Below are 19,210 nucleotides of genomic sequence, written 5' to 3'. Positions count from 1 at the left end.
TCACCATCTCATCATAAAAAAAACAACTTTAAAGTTCCGCCGCATTAGGTCCGCCAAGTTTCCTTCCCGTCATGCTAAGAAAATTACGTCAAGTGCTAAACACAATCAGACTCGCCTTTATTACGTCAAAGCCATCGCCTCTATACACTTCTGCCAAAATGAACACACAACCAGGTAGGCTTTCAATTACTGCTCTTTCCAAACATACCGCTAGGTGTCGTCCTTACACTGTAGGCCTGTGACAGGTCCCACAATGCACCTCACTCAACTTTGACCTGCCCCATTGCATGACGGGAAACAAAATGGCGGCGCCCATAAAATCCAGGTAAAATAGAACAGGTTTTGCTATCGCAAACCTGTAATTACAGCCACAAACATCCTTAATGATGTCTTAATATATATCTATGCGAAATCCGCTACGTTAAATTTACATAATAGAAGTCACCCGTAGATGAAAGGAAATAGTTCCAGAAGCTAGGCGAATTGATCTCCGGTAAGGTTGTGAAGCGGCTCGACCATCAACAAGGAGGAGGCAGTGACAGCTGGTGTAATATTGGGAGTCGTCTTGAACGATCCTGGCATGGAAAATGGCATCTAGGATCCATCTTCTGGTCACGGGACTCTTGGTTCTCATTCCTGCCATCGGGTCCAGGAGACAAAACTCATCGGCGGAGCAGTGCTTCTGCAATGTAAGCTGTAATGCGGGCAGAGGGGGAGGGGGGCATCTTTTAATCGTATCAGAGACTATCTACGGTACAGTGTAGAGGTGACATCTGATGTTGTAGTTTATTTTGTCCAGTTAGAGATTAGTAGATGTCAGTTTCTTATGTATGATCGTCATGGTTCTGTATACGTTCATTGTAAATATGTGATCTTGTGCAACATAACGTTAAAAACGTCACACCGAATGCTCTAGTGTAACGACTCAAACTGAATTAGCCTCGCCGCACATAATTTTCCCACGATCAAGGTAGCTACATGTAAGGAAAAAAGCGTTCGACAAATTGTTTTTTTCACTCCAATATCTCTCGTTCGCACGCCGTAATAATTTTCCGTGTCGTCTAGCGCACGTCATGCATATGCATAAGAGGGAAGTCGTGTAATTTTAACCATATGGTTGATTGTCTGGGGAACAATCTCGAAAGAGGGAAGTGAATTTTCTTTCCCACACTCATTACTCGAAAATTCCCTTTTACTTAGCGATGTTTTCATCAATTAGAAATAGTTGGCGAATCACCAACAGTTGTCTGTATTTTTTGCACGCAATACAAAACAGTCGCCACGAGTGCGCCTGGTCCCCGTGTGTTTATATTCCACCAGTCGGCACATGTTTGTATTTTTGCGCGTGTACCTTTAACAGGTCCCGGTGTACCAATCGCCGTGGGAAGGACCAACTTTGGGTACAAAGTCACATCGATTTTGTCCCTCTCTCATTGTTTTCTTCTATTTGATGGCAAATAGAGTGTGACTGACGTCTAGTAGTGTAGAAAGGGGCGTGGTTTAAATGAGAAAAAGCTACGTGGACTACGTGTCACTTACAGGTGATTGGGTATACTGTATAAGGGTGAAGCATACATTATAACATTCCCCCCAGGCGTATATCTCAAAACAGAAAGATAATCTGTATCAGAATGGGGAGGCCTTTGATTCTACAAGTTCTTGTGTTGCTGGCTGTTTTCCTGGCCACAGAAAGCAACAAGAATAGGAGTCAGACCAGCACCAATTTTCTGGACAAGGCCGAGTGTTCGTGTAAGGTAGGTGATTAAAACTGAGGTGGTCTGGGCTTTGTACATAAATGTTAGTGTTACATCAGCCAAGGGCATTCATAGAACAAGGTAGTTCAAGAATTTGTCTGGATTAGTACTTTATTGCTTGAATACATCTTTACCTTGGTTTTGGCAGATATTTTCAAACCTCCACTTTTGCTACCACATGCGTTTTTACTCAGGTTGGCTTCAATGACAATAGCCTTAGCTTCAAATCCTTATTCAAGTGGTGATGATCATATTTTCAAGGAGGCCATAGATGGCAGTGTGTTATACACGTACGCCTTACCTACGTACCCTCAGACACAGTGTTAATGGAACACTGTTACTGTTAGTAAGGTTCTGAATTATTGAACGACTACAATGTACATGTAACGGTTACATAGAATCCAGACACTTAAAAAACATTTAGCCATCCCAATAGTTCATCACTAATGTATATGTTAATATTATCGTATTCCAAACGTCTCAAAGGAGATACCCTAAGTATGACATTGAGTCTCTTGTGGGGTGAAAATAGAAATTCACAAATAGAGATAAGAAAATATTTTCCTTGAAGATGTTGACTTTCACTTTTCATAATGTGTTTATCCTTAGTATCCTTATTCATATCATGAGGACATGGTGAGGCCATAGATGGTTGTTTGAGAGACACGTATACATTATAACGTTACATACGTGCCTTCGTGTTACATGTGCAAATACTAGTAAAATACTAGCAGCAGTATTAACAGTTTTGAATTGTCTTTTATATTTGAAAAACCTAAAGCTATCTGAAATGGAAGGAACTTTTTGCTTTGATCATTATCATTATGATCATTGATTGATCATTAGACATAGTTTATGAGTCATCTCAGGAATTCCTAATGATTGCATCAGACAACATATAACTCCAGACCTTGTAAGTCAAGCATTATATATACAAAGGAGTTAAACATTGGCCAAATACTATTGAGATTTAAATGACGTGAGGTATACTGGTACTACGTGTAACTAGTGCTATACGCAAAAGAGATTATCTCAGACGCAAACTTATAATGTCTCCTGTACATTTTGGTTATTATATGGTATTATATTCTTCAGGGCTCGAAATACTGGGTGCATATGCACCTTAGTGCAGGTAAAATTGGGGCTGTTCAGGTATTTCTGATGTCTACCTGCGCATAACCAACACCAGCCCATGTACCACACAAATAACAGTGTATTTTCGTTGGCTGTGCTGACTGTCACCAACTATGAAGTGTAAAAGAAATACAGTAATGGCAACAGTGCAGGTAAACAGAAAAACATATTTAGAGCCCTGAATAAATTGTATCCATTACATTAATTGGTTGTGCAATAAAGTTGATTGATTGATTGGTTTTGTACCACACAGTTGAAGGGAGGTCTGGATGACTGTAGCTGTGACGTAGAATCCATCGATTCCTTCAACAACGGCAAGATCCACCCCCTGCTGGAGGAGCTGCTCGGAAGGAACTATTTCAGATACTTCAAGGTCAGTTTCTTTGTTTGTTAATATGTTTATTAAGGAATCTCCAATTGGTGACAACCACTACTGTTCCAGGATCAAGTCCTCTTATTATAACTACTGTTTGCATTCACTTCTAACTACTTTGAAAAGAATGTTGTCATACAAGAACTGTACTAGCATTTGCCATCTAATAACAATAATAGTAGAGAGTACAGTTGTAGACAAGAAGTTAAGTCCAGAAATAATACATCTGGACAAGGATGTTATGTACAAATGTCCTTGATCCGAACTACAAATAAAGGCACACTATTTAACCTTCACCCTGCTGCCTAACCCCATAACAAATAGAGAATCGGTAGCCAGATGGATACTTAGCATACTAAAGGTTAATTCTACCTGAGGTCCTGAGACTTGTGTGAATTTTCTAGCAATGCTACTCAGTTTTTGTCATATCACATAAGTTCTATATTTAAATGTATTGTTTTAAGCTTGGTACTGATAGTTTAGTTGTGATAAAGAATCTGCGTACTACACAGACCTCTTGTTTGCGCATTGTTCAAGCTTAAGAGATGTTTATCACAGACATACATTACAGATGAGGAATTACCTGATAACAAACACTGATATCTGTAATCTGATTAATCTGTTGTATGTTTTTCTACTTAAATGGTTTGAACAAGGACATTATACAGAACTTGGTTTGAATAAGTGCTTTTTACAAGGATAAGTAATTCTAAAAATGTTTATTGAAAAGTCAGGTCATCAAAATTTCGTCACCTTTTTCCAAATGGCATGAAATAAATATATAAATAAATGTACTAAAATTTCAGGGTACCAGTAAATTTATTAAAAACAGCATTTTCAATATAAGTGCCCGTGTGTTACATGTACATTCATTAAACATTAACCTTCTTTTGACCAAAATAGCCTTTAGCACCTCTGTCACCATGGTAACTGGTGCTGTAGTAGACATGTACACCATGTGGTGTTGAATGATATTATGTAGCAAGTGTCAGGGCAGAGTAAAAGGGGCATAGTAGTTGTGTGTTTGCTGTACTCTTACACTTTGCCATGACATGTGCTGTTACAGGTTAACCTGAACAAGGAGTGTCCCTTCTGGTATGATGACAGCAAATGTGCACTAAAGGATTGTGCAGTAGACATCTGTACAGAGGTAAGAAACTTGAACATTAACCTAAAAAACCCTGATAGTTTTACATCATTATTGACATCTTGCATTATAATCACCCCTGTTCATAATCACAAATGTACATGCCCGAAAGAGTTGTGAAACAATATGTCACGTGACTGTTTTTTTGTTTTTGTCCATATTAAATACATGTATGAATAAATCTCTACTTCCATCCAAATTATAGTCTGTACAGTAACAACATTGTTGATTTTCACAAAAACAGGAGGTGCTGCCTGAAGGAATGAGAAATGGGCACGAAATAAAAAAGGTAATGTGAAAAATATTTTTGTGTTGTTTCAAGTATTGATGTGGACACATAATCATAGTGTTCCAAACACCGATCCTCACTGTTGTGAAATAATTGTGATGGAAGTTTTTTTTTATGAATTAATAAAGTTGCTATGTGACAAAGTGGCAGAATGATTTTTGACATCTGTTACTAAAAATATTCATACATTTCTACTTTCTGCAAGTGCTGTCACTCTAATCTAAGAAGTGATGAAAACAGGAGTTTGTTAAACTGTTCTGTGATAATCTTTACTCTTGTCTACAGTATATGACAGACTCCCTGAAGGAGAAAGAGGAATGTGATGAAATGATGGAGCTGAGTACAGTGGACCACACCCTCAGGTTAGGATAATGTTATTACTTCTCTCTCTCTCTATCTGGTATAACGTAACGTCTGCTGTTCCCCGTGTTCCGAGGGTTAGACATGTTTACTTCTGGTAATGATTTACTATGTGGTAAATTTTGGTTGCATTAGGTATGGTTTTGTACTGAATTTAGGTAATACTTGAAATAAATTTCACCAGTTGTTACCCCTTAGACTGTGACGCAGACACTTGAATTTCAAGTGCTTTTCATAGGTGAAAGGTTGCAGATATAATAGAGTTGTATAATAGGCCTAGTAGCGCGCATATCCATTAATTCCACAGGCCAGTTACTGACATACTTTTTTCCCTTCTACTGTAGATTCATTTATTTTTGCGGGGGCTTGATTTTGTGATAGAAGGGGAAAGAACATTTTTGAGGTGATTTAAATCTGCCGATGAAAGTACAGTTACAATACAAATTTTGGAAAATAAATCTGCAGTGGAGAGGTCACCACAAAAGTAAAACATCTGCAAAATTTTAAGATTTACAGTATCTGCCATTCTCTTTAACTTTCTCCTAAAAGAAGTATATATCTCAATACCACTTCTATCTACATATACATTATATCCTGATTGAGAGAATGCTTAATAAAAGCTTATGATTCAAGCCACTTGTTTACAAGTGTCTTTGTTTTGAGCCTGACAGAGGAAGTGACTGAGTGTGTTTGCTTCTAAGCTACAGCAATTACGGATAATGTGATTAGTTTATGTTGCTGACTACGTAGCCTAGTACCCACCACATCCTGTTTCTAAGCCAGGGGAGACCTTGTGGGCATGTTTATCCAAAAGAAAGGACACGTCAAGATTTGGTTTTTTGTTTGAAGGCTTACGGATATGGTGGTCTGCACATAAACAATTGAGAATGAAAAATCACAATTGATTTTACACTCGAGCCACATTTTCATGAGCTAAGTGGATACCAACGTGAAGTTTCAAAGACAATTTAATCATGGAAAAGTAAGATACATAAGCTTCTTACCCACGGAGTCTGTCAGTGTTGTAGCTTAGAATATTGATTTTTTAGTGATTGTACGAGGATCTGTTCTTTCTATATGAACAATTGAAGAAAGTATTATGTACAATTGCCAGCAGGAATTGGTATTATGTAGTGATAAAAGATAGTTTTGTGAGGAGGGCTCTAACTCCTAACTACAACATGTACATGTAAGACTTACTCAAAACAGTTGTCCTATTGTCTCCACATACATGTATATAGCAATGCACTGGCAGGGGTCGAAATACTTTTTCTGCATACCTGCAGATGTATATAACCAATATTGAAAATTACCTACAACAGGCAAATTTTTCCTGCACCATTCAGAATTTAGTGGATCACACTAAAAACTCTTCAGAAACTATCACCATGTATTCCTTTTAAATTTCAAACATGTAGCTCGGATGACAGTCCATGTAGCTAATAAAAATCCACATACAATAATGTTTGTATGTAAACAGTACATGGACCAGTGCAGGTAGACATCAGAAATGCCACAGTTCCAATTTTACCTGCCCTACCTGTTATTTTTAAGCCCTTACAAGTCATGAGAGATTGACTTATATGTGTGTATATGTATACCCTTTCCTATAGCCAAGAGAGCAAGGATGCGTTTGTGGAATGGACAGAGTACGATGATTCCCAGCTCAGCTTCTGTGTCATGGATGGTAAGATTTAACCTTTAGCACACTGATGTATCCTTTTGCCTACCAATACTCTACTGGTTATGGGTTTAGGCAGCAGGGAGTAAGTTAAATGTTATATCTTATATACAGTGGCAAATCAAGTGACTTTCCTTTTGAAATCATATTTTGTTCACATTTTTTTCTAGTTTGTTAGGTGACTGTATTCTTTTCTTTCTTTATTCAAGTTGCAAGTACAGCAATACACGTGGAGCACTAGGCAGCAAATTCAGCTGATGCTGTGCTCCACACACTACAAAACACTACATGCAACAGTTAGATACAAGCATAATTTTGTTGTTCTTGCAGATGAGGATGAGAATGACATGCAGTACGTTGACCTCCTGCTGAACCCGGAACGTTACACTGGCTACAAGGGGGAGTCCCCTCACAGGATATGGAGGAGCATCTATGAGGAGAACTGCTTCAAGTTAGTGGGAATATTAGTCAGTTAGTTTAAAAAGTCCTTCCCTCACCAGATTGTGTTTAAGGTGGCTACCATCTCCAGTTCAATAGCACTTGGGCCAAAGAGATGTGGCATTGCAATGGGGGAATTGTAAACTGGTAGTGGTGTATGTTCAACTACCATACTCTTTTCCAAATGCTCAGTGCTAAGCAGAACAAGGAGAATGTACCATTTTCAAAGTCTTTGGTATGACTCACCCAGGGTTCAAACTCAGCCTAGCTTCCAAATGTAAGTCTACATGTACCCACTTGGCCATTGCACCAGTGGTGACACATGTTTATAACATAATTATCTGCCCTACAGGCCTGTCCAGTCTACAAGACCATCGTACTCCCCCAACATCGTATCAAAAGGTACAATGTACACAATAATTCTATGTCAGGTATTCTAGTCTTAAAAATATGTTGAAGCAATTTTCTTGTTTTGTTTAATGGCTGGCATGGCTCCCAGAGGTTTTTACTATCAGGATGGGTCTTGTATTTGATGATTAATATTGTTACCATCATGACATTTCGTGGAAGGAATATGTGACATTTGAAGATGTGACATATATATACAGTATATATAATATTATGGGAGAAATGTTGATAAGGTTATATGGTTACAGGACTGCCATTACTGTTTTAGGAGCAGAATGTACATGCACATGTAATTGCATGTATTTATGTCAAAATATTTCTGTATGTTTGCACTTTATAAGTGCACTATAGAGCATGGGAAAATGCTGAATCACTGTATGTGCTGTAGTTTGTGATCCCAAACAAAGGATGAAGAACAATGTGTTACAGAACTGCACAGTACATTTTTCTCAAGATTTGAGCACCCACAGCAAAGTGCCCTTTGTTCTACAGCATGGACCCAGCAGTGTTTTTATTTCCCAACCACAGCCCATACTTACCTGTTGTTTGCTCTTGTCTTGTTTTCTAGGTTCCCCACTTGAAGGTAACTGTCTGCTGTGTGCTGTGCTAGCTTCAACATGCCGTGTCAGTAGAGTAGAGGTAGAGGTAGCAGTAGTAGAGGTAGACAGTGGGATGGTGTAAAGTGTTCCTCTGTGGTGTTATCATGGCATGGTAAAGGGGCTGTCTCAAAAGTTGACACACCTTTTCTGAATGAACATAGTTTGTATGGCCTGTGATGATCCAACCCAGTTTTGAAATGTTGTACATAAACATCATTAAGATATTAAAAATCATTACCCAAAACTGTTTGGTATATGCAGACAAAAATTTTAGCATGAAGAATTGTAGGTGGTTTGGAAGCTGTTCAGCCTCGTAATTAGTACTGCAGAGTTTCCATTTCGAGAAAACAACAGTTACAAACTTTTAAGAGTGCCCTTCCATGGTAAACCATAGTGGTGTTGTGTGGTGTGGTGCAGTAGTGTGGAATTGTTTCAGTGGTGTGGTATCTGTTGGGGCCTGTTTTGGGTTATACATGTAACATATATAAGCTTTTGCATGACTAACACTGATAATTGGAACTAAAAAACAGGTTGAAAATTTTGTATACACGTATTTTTCTATATCTTATTCATCATAAATATGTAAAAAAAATATTGTGATGGGCAGACAGATATATTCAGAACAGACCCTTGATGATGTAAATAATATTATTCCATACACTAAGACAGTGGACCAATGAATGCCTATAACATCACTCCTGTCATCTAATCTGTAAAGCTGTACTTCATTGGTCAAGTTTTTTTCTGTCCAGTTCCAACGTGTGATCACCTTTTTCAGTTGTTGTCAACTTCAACTTTCAATGAAAAGTTTACTGAGGTACACAAAAAAAGATTAAAAATCAACTTGTGTTGTTGGCAGGACAACTTTGAAATCTGTAAATCCTCTTTGAAGCATACTGAAGATAGTGTGATGTGTGTTAACAGTACATATCACATTTTCTTTCTTATGCTGTAAACAGCAAGGGTTGTCATCAAGTACAGCTTTATAATTACTTTACAATCTCTCTCAGAGCCACATAGGTTCAGAAAATACAACACATTCCTTGCAATGTTGAATGCCAACGTTTTGTTTGGTCACATTGCATGTACAAATTGCAAGGAATGTGTGTTTTTTGCTTAAACCTTGTGGTGTGTCCGTTGTAAATAACTTACATGATTCACCCCCTCCCACAGATGACAGACAGACAGTGACATTTGACCTATAATCAGTGATGACAGAATCTCTGCACACATCATCACACAACCAACCAGCAGTCACCTTCTGTTAGTTCCTGATTAACTCAACCCTAACTCCACAGTGATTGGCTGATTGATTGTTCTGTTTGATTCACAATGATTGATCCCTGCACCTGTGTTCTATCACCCTTTTTCTTTCTGTCATACATGTTGATGATTTTATTGCTTGTCACTAACCACATAACTTTCATGCAATAGATTTTAAATGTTTTTTGCTGCTATTTTTTGTTGTAGGGCTTAATAACATACTAAACAGTGACTCTAGTCATAATATGGAAGGTGGGAGAAGGGTTTTTGTCTCCCTTTCTGTCACACTACTGAATGCATGTGTAACAAAAACAATGTGCATGAATGTGGCATAAAAGTTTCTGTGCAAGTTTCACTGTAACAGTTACAGAACAAAATGGCTTCTTTTCCTTATATGACATGTTGGTATTGTCCTTATATGGATATGTCTTCCATATTTGTTCAAATGTGCTTATGCTTTTTTGTGCTTTCTTTCTGTGCATGACATGGACTTAAGCTGAAGGTGCCTGTTGTTTTGCTGTTTAGTTACTTAGTAAAGAAACCTTTTCAAATCTTCCCTGTACATAATCCCATTCATGTCACTTCTGTCCCTTCCAACAGCCTTCAATGCACATGACAGACATGCATGTTAGAATATTTTGTATTATATTATATTTTGAGTAATCAATAATATCCAGAGTCAAAGAAATTAATTTTGCAATCATAAGGTGGTTGTTAAGTTGTATCAGAAGGTTTTGGTAAATGTGAATAAATAAAGAAATCACTGGTAATCTGTAGAATGTCCTTCAGTAAACCTTGGTCTCATCACAAGCTCACCCCCCTCCCACCCCTAGGTCTGTGTCTGGAGAAGCGTGTGTTCTACCGAGTCATCTCTGGGCTGCATTCCAGCATCAACATACACCTGTGTGCCCGACACCTGCTGCCAGGTGAGATACAGCTGCGATTTATAATAACCCTGCCCCTGCCCCTCCAAACTGGACAAACATCCTAGTACCTGACCATAAACTCTATGCTATATTCTAGTCTACTATACTCTACTGTACTGTACTCTACTCTTGAGTCATACTGCAACACACATATACAGTATGAGGTTAAGTGATTGCACCGATATGTTCCAAAACCCCTATGTTCCAACAACCCTAGCCCTAATGTAAAAATGTAGGGTGTCAGAACATTAAGGTGTCAAAACATAGGGGTTTCAGAACATAGGGCTGTCCCCAGTTAACCTTCTCTCTGCCGCCTAACTTAGTAACCAATACAAAATTGGTGCTAAACAGGTACCCTAGCAGGCTGAAGGTTAAGTAACTGTTACATTACTAAAACTTGTAACTGAGTACAAACTAAAGCAACAGAAGACATCCAAATTGCAAACCTCTGTCATGTTCAATACTAACAGTATCTACATGTATAAGCAGGTTTCAAGTGTTAGCAAGACTGTGGTAGTCTAGATGACAAATAACAGGACATTAATGTGCAGTGTTTCCCTGTCTGTTACTGCATGTACCCATATAGCTGACGGTCACCAAGGTGATGTGTGTCTGACAAGAGGTATGTGACAAGGACAGTGTTAGGTAGAGCTAGCGACGCTAGGAACATTTGACAGAATTGACATAGCAATGACAGTAGCGACAGTACGTACTGATAATACTAGTAACAGTTGACTAGCAATGATGACTTACTGAAGTTTGACTGACAGTAGTGAGCATGTCAGCAGAACGTACTGCACCTGCGCAGAAAGTGTAACATAAGATGCATTACTTCTACAGAACATGTTGTTAAAGGAACGTTGCATATTTAAGGATGACATCCTGTCTGTAGTTTTAAAATGTATTGTCAGGAAAGATATCTTATGCAATAGTTTTGAGCAGGCGCAGTGCGTTCTACTGAGTGATATTCTGCCATTTAAAACATTGAAGAAATGCTGTTAAACATCGTCAGTAGGCTTAGGCCACACCAATAATTTGATTTATTGGTTCTTGTATCCGGATTCACCCGCTTAATTTTTTTCTGATTTGCAGAAAAAATATTCAGGTTCTGAATCAACTCCAAAATACTCTGTTGAAAAAAGCTCCTTGTTTTCCTAGTTGTTACAGTTTTTCCATCTATCAATGCATTGGTTTGATTAGAGGTTGAAAATTCATTGTTTGAATCATAATATTACCAGCTTTGTATGTCGACTTCATGGCTCCAATCGTAGCTTTCAGGGCTATCAGAGGATGCCTAGGTCTGTCTTCATTTTTTTTCCGTCCTGTCGCTTGATATTTTTCCTGAAAAATTCTGAGAACCAACATATCATATTGATGTGGCCCTAGCCAAAAAGATACCTCTGGTAACGCTTGCCCACCAATTCCCCACATAGACGGCTGGGGGAGGACCAAGTGGGGTCCTAAACTAGAGGAGTTCAGGAAACGTTTCTCGCCCGAGAGCGTGGGACCACAGGGCACCACCAGGCTGAAGAACCTGTACTTTGTGTACCTGCTGGAGCTGCGAGCGCTGGTCAAGGCCGCGCCGTACTTCCTGAACCAGACGTTCTACACGGGAGACCAGCGCGAGGACAGCGAGGTGCGCCAGCTGCTAATGGAGGTGCTGGAGGTCGCAAGGTCAGAGTTCAATGTCAGGTTGAAGGTCATCTTATTTATAGGTGGTGAAACATTTTTGAGTATGGGCTACATTACATACAACGAATGAATGCAGATTTAGGTTTTTATATTTTTATGCAATTTTCTGTTCTTGTAGGTGATGCATGTTACATTTATTATATTGGTAATTCTAAAAATTGAAAATCCTTCTGTCTTTTGTCTGGAACAAGGTTTGAAAACAAAAATACAACCAGTGTGAAATATTCAGTTTGTGATCTGTACAGTTTCTAATGCTGTGTTTTATTATGTTAATCACAGGCAGTTCCCATACCAGTTCGATGAAAATACCATGTTCCAAGGTGACCCCAAGGAGGCCAGAAGACTCAAGGTAAATCAAGGTCATAGTAGAAAGGTCACTACTGATGTGCTATTTTTTCATCCATTACAAATGCACAGTTTGAGGCCTACAGCTTCATTTCTTAGATGTCTACTTCAGGGAAAACTTGAGTTTTCATGTGAAACATATCCATACATCTACTCAGGCTATCAGGAAAATTTGTTGATATCTTCCCACCGAGGGGTATTATGTTGTTCGATTCACTTTTCACCCTATTTGGGAAATGTAACGTGAATTGTGTAGGAGTACAAGTAGAAGGTAACTACCGTATCCCTGCCCCCCTCCCCATCTCCAGGAGGAGTTCCGCCAGCACTTCTGGAACGTGACCCGCATCATGGACTGTGTCGGGTGTGACAAGTGTCGACTCTGGGGCAAGTTACAGGTACAACATAACACTCTATACTTATGTTTACCTTTGCAGAAGGAAAACATGTTTTTCCTCCATTTCTTCTTCCATTCCAAACAAATAAGGTCAATGCACTGAACCAGACAGCTGTCTCCATGGTAACTGGCACTGTAGCAGACACCCTGTGGTTTTGAATTAATTTATGTAGCAAGTGTCATGACAGAGTTAGAGGTAGCCTGGTATCCAGCCTTGTTAGCTTTAGTCCGCTACTCAAGATCCACTCCCCGCCCTTGGGTAGCGAACTAAAGCTAACAAGGCTGGATACCAGGCTAAGTTAGAGGGGCTGGTCACCGTATATTATAATGTATTTGAGTACGAAAAAGCAGAGCAGTAGTTTGATAGACTAGACTGTGTGAAGGCAAACAATACATTTACGAAAACCAAACACACTTCCCTGAAGTCTACAATCTCCGATTTCTTGTTGTTATTGTTTAGGTGCATGGACTAGGCACGGCTCTGAAGGTCCTGTTCTCAGGTGACATCATCGGTCGGACAGACATCCCCCACAACAGGCAGTTCCACATGACTCGACGAGAGATTGTTGCACTGGTCAACGCCTTTGGAAGGTGAGCTTGTGCCTCAGATGGAAAAGTTTACCTTATTTTTCTCTATGTTACATTGATAACTTTGTGTGCATGCATGGATTATAAATGGAAGTATTGTTTTGGGTCAGTTTATGTGTGTGTGCGTCTGTGTTTCTGCATATTTTTCCTCAACATAGACTTAAGAAGGTCTGGATGGATTGTTCTGATATTTGATATGCGAGTAGGTCTTGGGTCAAGGTCAATTACAAGCCTCCTGGCGGCTCTCCCTGGCACTGCAGCAGAACTTCCCATTTTTGTTCTGCACATGTTACAGTCTTGTTAATCTAGTGTTATGGTAAGTAACATTGAATGATGACAACACTGCACCTCTCTCTGCCCAGGCTGTCAAAAAGCATACGAGCCTTGGAAGACTTCAAAAACATGATGAAGACAAGCTGACCACCTTCTCACACCTGCTGCCACATTCCTGAAGACTAGGAACCACAGCTTAAGTACTACCACAACACTGCAAGAACTAGGGACAAAACCACACTTCAAGTAACTTATAGATGTACTAGTAACTATGCTGCAGTATACTTTGCTTTAGTCTGAAGTATAAGATATGTTAGGATGTGTACTTGTTGCAATGTTCTCTTTTTCTCCTTAAATATGTTGAAAAGGCTTATTTAATGTCTCAGCTTGTTGAGCTTGTTCCACTGTGATTTACATGATATTATGCAAATTGAGCAATACCTGCCATACTTAATTGTTATGTTTCTGTCCATAATTGGAACGGATGCAATATGTAGTTGCACATACTGAATGGGGGACTGTAAATAATATGAAATATCTCTCACAAAGGGTTCTGTGCATTCCATATACATGTAACACTGGGATTTCTTGTCCAAAGTATTACAAGGAAAAGAGTTTTATTGAAAGCTAAAATACTGAAGTTATGTTTGTTGAGGATATATACAAAAATATTTCTTTCCCGAGTGATTACGTAAAGATGTATCTCATGACATGGAACAAAGAGTTTTAGGTAAAGTCTTATTTATTTCAGGCCCACTTTCATGTATATGTGTACTTACACTGCTGCTTGGCCATTAGATATAGGGTCATCATACCAGCAGTTGACTGTAGAGATAGAATTTAAGAAAAGTTTACTAATGTTCAAACAGTGTGTACAATATCCGCAAATAGTTTCATCAGGGTGTTAAATCAATTAAACATAGTTTTAAATATATTTTGCCGCTGTACCGACATTTCAGCAACCTCGGTGTCATCTTCATCAGGGCAAACTCAACTTTACACCAAAAAACAGTTACTAAAGCAACTGGATATGATTTTGGAAAGAGTCAGATGTTTCAGGTAGCATCCACTACCTTTCGTCAGTGACACTGGATGAAAGGTAGTGGATGCTACCTGAAACATCTGACTCTTTCCAAAATCATATCCAGTTGCTTTAGTAACTGTTTTTTGGCATATATTATGACCTGGATGTCTAACCTTTACTGAACATAGTTTTAAGTGTGACGTTATGAATGGACATGGCACTTACTTGACATGACCATTTATTCAGTTTGCCCTGATGAAGACAACAGAGAGGTCATAGAAACATTGGCACAGCAAAAACTACGGTTTTGGAAGTAAGAAAACTATGTTGAAGTGTGCACGCAAAATAAATCCGGGTGTGCTTGTATTTTGGTGGTGTTAACCTCAGAACCTAGTTAAGCATAATGTTACTACCGTTAGGACATAATGTTACTACATAGTACATGTAACCAGAACAGACACCAATCTTAATAAATATCAACAGCAATATTCTTTACTCAAGAAACTTCCATCCAAAAGATTAAACCCTAAAACTTTACCCGTACCAAGACTGTGGAATCAGGTGTATGTAACTTTTTCTGTATTTAATGTGTATATAAGATTTTATGACTTTGTAAATTGTATATTGTGAAAAGGATGATCAATACAGAATGGGAGTTTTTATGATTATGATATGTAGGAGTACATGTATGTAGTTAGTACTTAAGTCTTATTTTCCTCTAGCACACCAGTATAGCACACCAGTATTTCAAGTGTTGTATACAGCCTAAGCTGAACTGAAGATAATGGGATTACATGTTTATCCATATGGAAAAGAACATGACAACCACAGAGTAGCATCATAGTTTGAAGCAAAAAACTAAGTTAAGTACAGAAATAAAAGTTTTGTGCAACCTGGGAAAGTTTGTGTTTGGAAGTTGTTTTGAAGTGTTTGTGTCATGGTATATGTACATATCTGAATATGTGTGTGCGTGTGTGTGTGTGTGTGTGTGTGTGTGTGTGTGTGTGTCCGTGTGTGTGTGCGTGTGTCTGTGTGTGTGTGTGTGTGTGTGTGTGTGTTTGTGCGTGTGTGCATGTGTGTGTGTGTGTGTGTGTGTGTGTGTATTATTACCAGGATGTCTAACTGTCACTGAACTTTAAGTGTGACGTCATGAATGGTCATGCCACTGACTTGACATGACCATTGATAGATAGATAGTTAGATATATATATTGATAGACGGTATCCTGGCACACACAGACACAGGTACGTGATACATGTACGTATGCAATATCAGATTCACGTTCCGCAAGAGAGACATGTAGTTTCTATCTACCTCATAGCCCTCACAAACGTGCATTTTAGTAACGTTGGTTGACTTCATGCCCAGTTCATTCAAGTCCATAAGCGTGTAGACGCCGTTTTCCCCCAGTTATTTTCTCAGGTATCCACAATACCGTCTACCAAGGCACGTACTGTACGGCGAACTCACCACAAGTAAACGATCTGTAGGAGGTCAGCGGAAGGACCACTTACATGTAAAAGCCAACCTAAATTAAGACCAGTGGAAGACGCCACAAGACCTAGAATGTCTCGCAGCCAACAGAAACCGCTGGAGACATACATGCTCGTCAGCAGCTGTTACATACACTTCCATCTACAACCAGAGGGCGTCCAACAGAGCAAGACTCGGCAGCAGGGCCAGTACGTCTGCGAAGTATGCGGCCGTGTCCTGGCATGATCAACAGCCATCGAAGAACCCACCAAGAGCGAGAGACTACATTGAGGGATGTCGTAATTGAAATCGATGGACAGCCGTAAGCAAAGTAAGTAAGTAAGCACATTATACTCCTAAGTGTGTCTGTCGTGTAACGTCTTAAAAACACGCCATGCTTTTCTAACACGAGCAACGCCAGCTGGTCGAGCGACGTAATTGTCTGACAAAACTGATATATAGCTATATAGCTGAGTAAAGTGTTGAGATCAGCTAACAACTCAAGTCGTTTTTCCATAGATACCTTTGAGATATGAGCTCCCAAATTTTGCAAGTGTACATGTGATACACATATTTCAACTCCATATAGCATGGAAGCTTGGTGTAGCTGATAATTGTCGCTGTAGCCCTACCAATACACATACAGATACATAGCTACAAATTACCTTCCGACCTTCCGTGCCCATTGCCTTTTATTGCGATACGCAATGCACGTTAGTAAGCGGCGGGCCTGGCACAAAGAGCACAAATACTAGTTAATCAAAAAAAGTACACATACAATCCGTCATTCCGTCTGAGGACAGTCATGTTTTACAACTTAGCCATCAATATAGACAGAAACACATGATTTACAAAGACACCACTCTTCTCACACTTTTCGCACAAATATTACTCTGTAGCATCCTTTTGGAGATATTAATACAATCTTGATGTGCTTTTCAATGGCTCAGTATAAATAGAGGGTATTTTGTCATATATAGCAAGCTCCTTGGTCAAAGCCAATATATTGCCATAAAATTTTTACAATAAACAAGATGCTCATTCTCTCTGACAAAATAGATATTGGTGGTAGTAGTACTATTGCACTTATTAATAACTTGACACATGGTGTAGTATCATTTCATGCGAAAGTCATCAAAACAGACCTCACTTTTTACTGTGTTTGCACCCTTTCTTTCTTTCAAATTCATTTGGATAAAAATTCAACCTGTTCGGAATTCATGGATTATTCTTTTTCCCTCTGAATGGTTCCTGCCCATATAGTGGCATAACATTTGTGAACCATGAGGATGCTTTTCTTTTCTCATTGACGTATGAAAATAGATATACTTACAGACTTCTATATAAAAATATAGTAATTGTTAAAAGACCTTATTGGCCTAATGTATATGATTTTCTGGACATTCTTTAAAAGTCCCAACTTGTTTCGGATGGACCTCACTCCCTCTCCTGGTTGTCCAGCCACATCGTGAGTTTGCTGGCTACCTCAGAAAGCAGCCTCCTGGTGTGAAAGTCCTGGTACTGGCGGTACGAGCTGCAGAAGGTGACGTCGCTGGGGGTTGCGCCCTCCTGGCAGGCCGACAGCTCTTCGCCGTCGGGCGACTCCCACGGGCAGGGATCGTCGGGGATGTAGTTGACCAGGACCGTCTCTCCTGCGACCACGTCTCGGTAGATGAGCGCCACTCTAGACAGGCGGGGATCGCGGTACGTACCTGGTGGTGGACCCGCTGGTGCCTTTCTCTTCGGCTGGGGTCGGGAGTCGCCTTCGATCTCGTCAGCTTTCCTCTTCTGTCGCTTTCGACGGACCTTCGATGCATCGGCTGTCGTCTTCTCAGAAGCTGGCCGCTTGGCTCTGCGGGAAGAGCGAGCGGCTCGACGGATAGCCCGACTGCGGCTGTGACCGGCCGTGCCTTTCACGTCGCCTTCCCCCTGATGGGCAACAGTCGCCTCTCGGGGCGTCGCCACAGAGTCACGGCGATCATCGGTACGCCCAGTGGTCTCAGCAATCTGGGAAGCGGTTGCTAGGGAGACAAAATGGATAAAGTCGGACGAGTTGGACGATAACGGTATCTTCAGATGAGACCATAGAATCATACATACTTAAAAAGGTAGTTGAGATGAAATAAGTCAATCAGTAGGGAACGCGGGAGATGATAGTCTGAAATTACCTCAGTGTCCGAATGTTAGTGACTGTGAACGTCACGCGTGACTAACCATGACTCTCGGTGTGATCCACTTCCACACCGACTGGTTCAGCCAACCAGGACGCCATGACGCTCCAGATGCCAGGACGCTCCTGACGGACAGACGATCTCTCCTTCCCGCCATCACCCTGGCCTAGACCTCGCGTCTTCGTCTCCATATCTCCGGGAGATTTGGAGGAAAGTTGGTGAAAAGTGTCAAGTTGACTGCGCTACACAAGGTGGCGTTCGAATTTGACAACACGCAGGTGCCGCGTCCCATTTGTGACGTCTTGGAGATCGAAAGAACATTCGAACAGAAGTTCGTTTTGGAGTAAACAACGTCACCAGAGGGAAACTCGCGACTGCACTGGTACAGACTTCGTGACGTTTGTAGGCGATTCAATCACTGTGAATATATATGAACTTTATCTGACAGACTTTAAGCAAACTCTTCTTATGCCCTTAGTCTTAGATCATGGCACATTCTGCACGGCATTTCTGTATGCAAATCCTGATGATTTATCATCAGGTGGTAGGACCACGCCGTTTCAATATGGCGAGTGAGTTGGAGGGCAAAAGTTCGGTGGGTAAAATTCGCCTTGGAAGACGCGCTGCGTCCGTTTAGGAGGTGAGTACCACTGAACATTCGCCCTCTATATTCTCGTAATCATTTTGAGTGAACGTATTGCAAGGAAATGAAGCAAAGGCACGGAACAGTGTGAATTAGTTGTGGCGACGTTTCCCTTGGTTTAATTCTACACTTAGTAAAACGGCCGCTGGATGGCGCCCCTTTGCTTGCCCCGAGATGTGCGATTAATTTATTAATTTGTCAACTGATTTTACAATGATTCCTTACACTCGCTGGT

General features: G+C 40.1%; 2 protein-coding genes across 5 annotated transcripts; one reads left to right on the top strand and one right to left on the bottom strand.

Moving 5' to 3' along the window:
* Positions 1–476: 476 nt before the first annotated feature.
* LOC109488210 (ERO1-like protein beta) lies at positions 477–15,589 on the top strand. Of its 3 annotated transcripts, none has more exons than XM_019792402.1 (15): positions 477–689; positions 3,142–3,261; positions 4,328–4,411; positions 4,653–4,697; positions 4,983–5,059; positions 6,671–6,744; positions 7,069–7,189; positions 7,529–7,578; positions 8,153–8,167; positions 10,280–10,372; positions 11,806–12,046; positions 12,344–12,413; positions 12,718–12,804; positions 13,264–13,394; positions 13,754–15,589. In XM_019792402.1, exons 1-15 carry the CDS (start codon positions 588–590, stop codon positions 13,809–13,811), a joined length of 1,368 nt encoding a protein of 455 aa, XP_019647961.1. In that variant the 5' UTR covers positions 477–587; the 3' UTR covers positions 13,812–15,589. The 3 variants fall into 3 exon arrangements, with proteins under 3 accessions (XP_019647961.1, XP_019647960.1, XP_019647959.1); XM_019792400.1 differs by lacking the exon at positions 477–689 and adding an exon at positions 1,521–1,754; XM_019792401.1 differs by lacking the exons at positions 477–689; positions 8,153–8,167 and adding an exon at positions 1,520–1,754.
* Positions 15,590–17,350: 1,761 nt separating this feature from the next.
* LOC109488162 lies at positions 17,351–18,575 on the bottom strand. 2 transcript variants are annotated; one of them, XM_019792319.1, is made up of 2 exons: positions 18,376–18,575; positions 17,351–18,182 (listed from the first exon to the last, which is right to left on the bottom strand). In XM_019792319.1, exons 1-2 carry the CDS (start codon positions 18,521–18,523, stop codon positions 17,599–17,601), a joined length of 732 nt encoding a protein of 243 aa, XP_019647878.1. In that variant the 5' UTR covers positions 18,524–18,575; the 3' UTR covers positions 17,351–17,598. The 2 variants fall into 2 exon arrangements, 1 of the variants encoding a protein (XP_019647878.1); XR_002141317.1 differs by having other exon boundaries at positions 18,091–18,182; positions 18,330–18,443.
* Positions 18,576–19,210: the final 635 nt, after the last annotated feature.

The sequence above is a fragment of the Branchiostoma belcheri genome, unplaced genomic scaffold (genome assembly GCF_001625305.1).
Source record: "Branchiostoma belcheri isolate BF01 breed outbred unplaced genomic scaffold, Haploidv18h27 scaffold92, whole genome shotgun sequence".
Taxonomy (NCBI): domain Eukaryota; kingdom Metazoa; phylum Chordata; class Leptocardii; order Amphioxiformes; family Branchiostomatidae; genus Branchiostoma; species Branchiostoma belcheri.
This window is presented reverse-complemented; position numbering and strand designations above follow the sequence as displayed.

Coding starts and splice junctions, on each gene's coding strand:
- LOC109488162 (XM_019792319.1), bottom strand. CDS start 18,523: ATGGAGACGAAGACGCGAGGTCTAGGCCAGGGTGATGGCGGGAAGGAG. Junction 18,183..18,375: donor GGATCACACCGAGAGTCATG/GTTAGTCACGCG, acceptor TTGTCTCCCTAG/CAACCGCTTCCCAGATTGCT.
- LOC109488210 (XM_019792400.1), top strand. CDS start 1,632: ATGGGGAGGCCTTTGATTCTACAAGTTCTTGTGTTGCTGGCTGTTTTC. Junction 3,262..4,327: donor ACTATTTCAGATACTTCAAG/GTCAGTTTCTTT, acceptor GTGCTGTTACAG/GTTAACCTGAACAAGGAGTG. Junction 13,395..13,753: donor CTGGTCAACGCCTTTGGAAG/GTGAGCTTGTGC, acceptor CTCTCTGCCCAG/GCTGTCAAAAAGCATACGAG.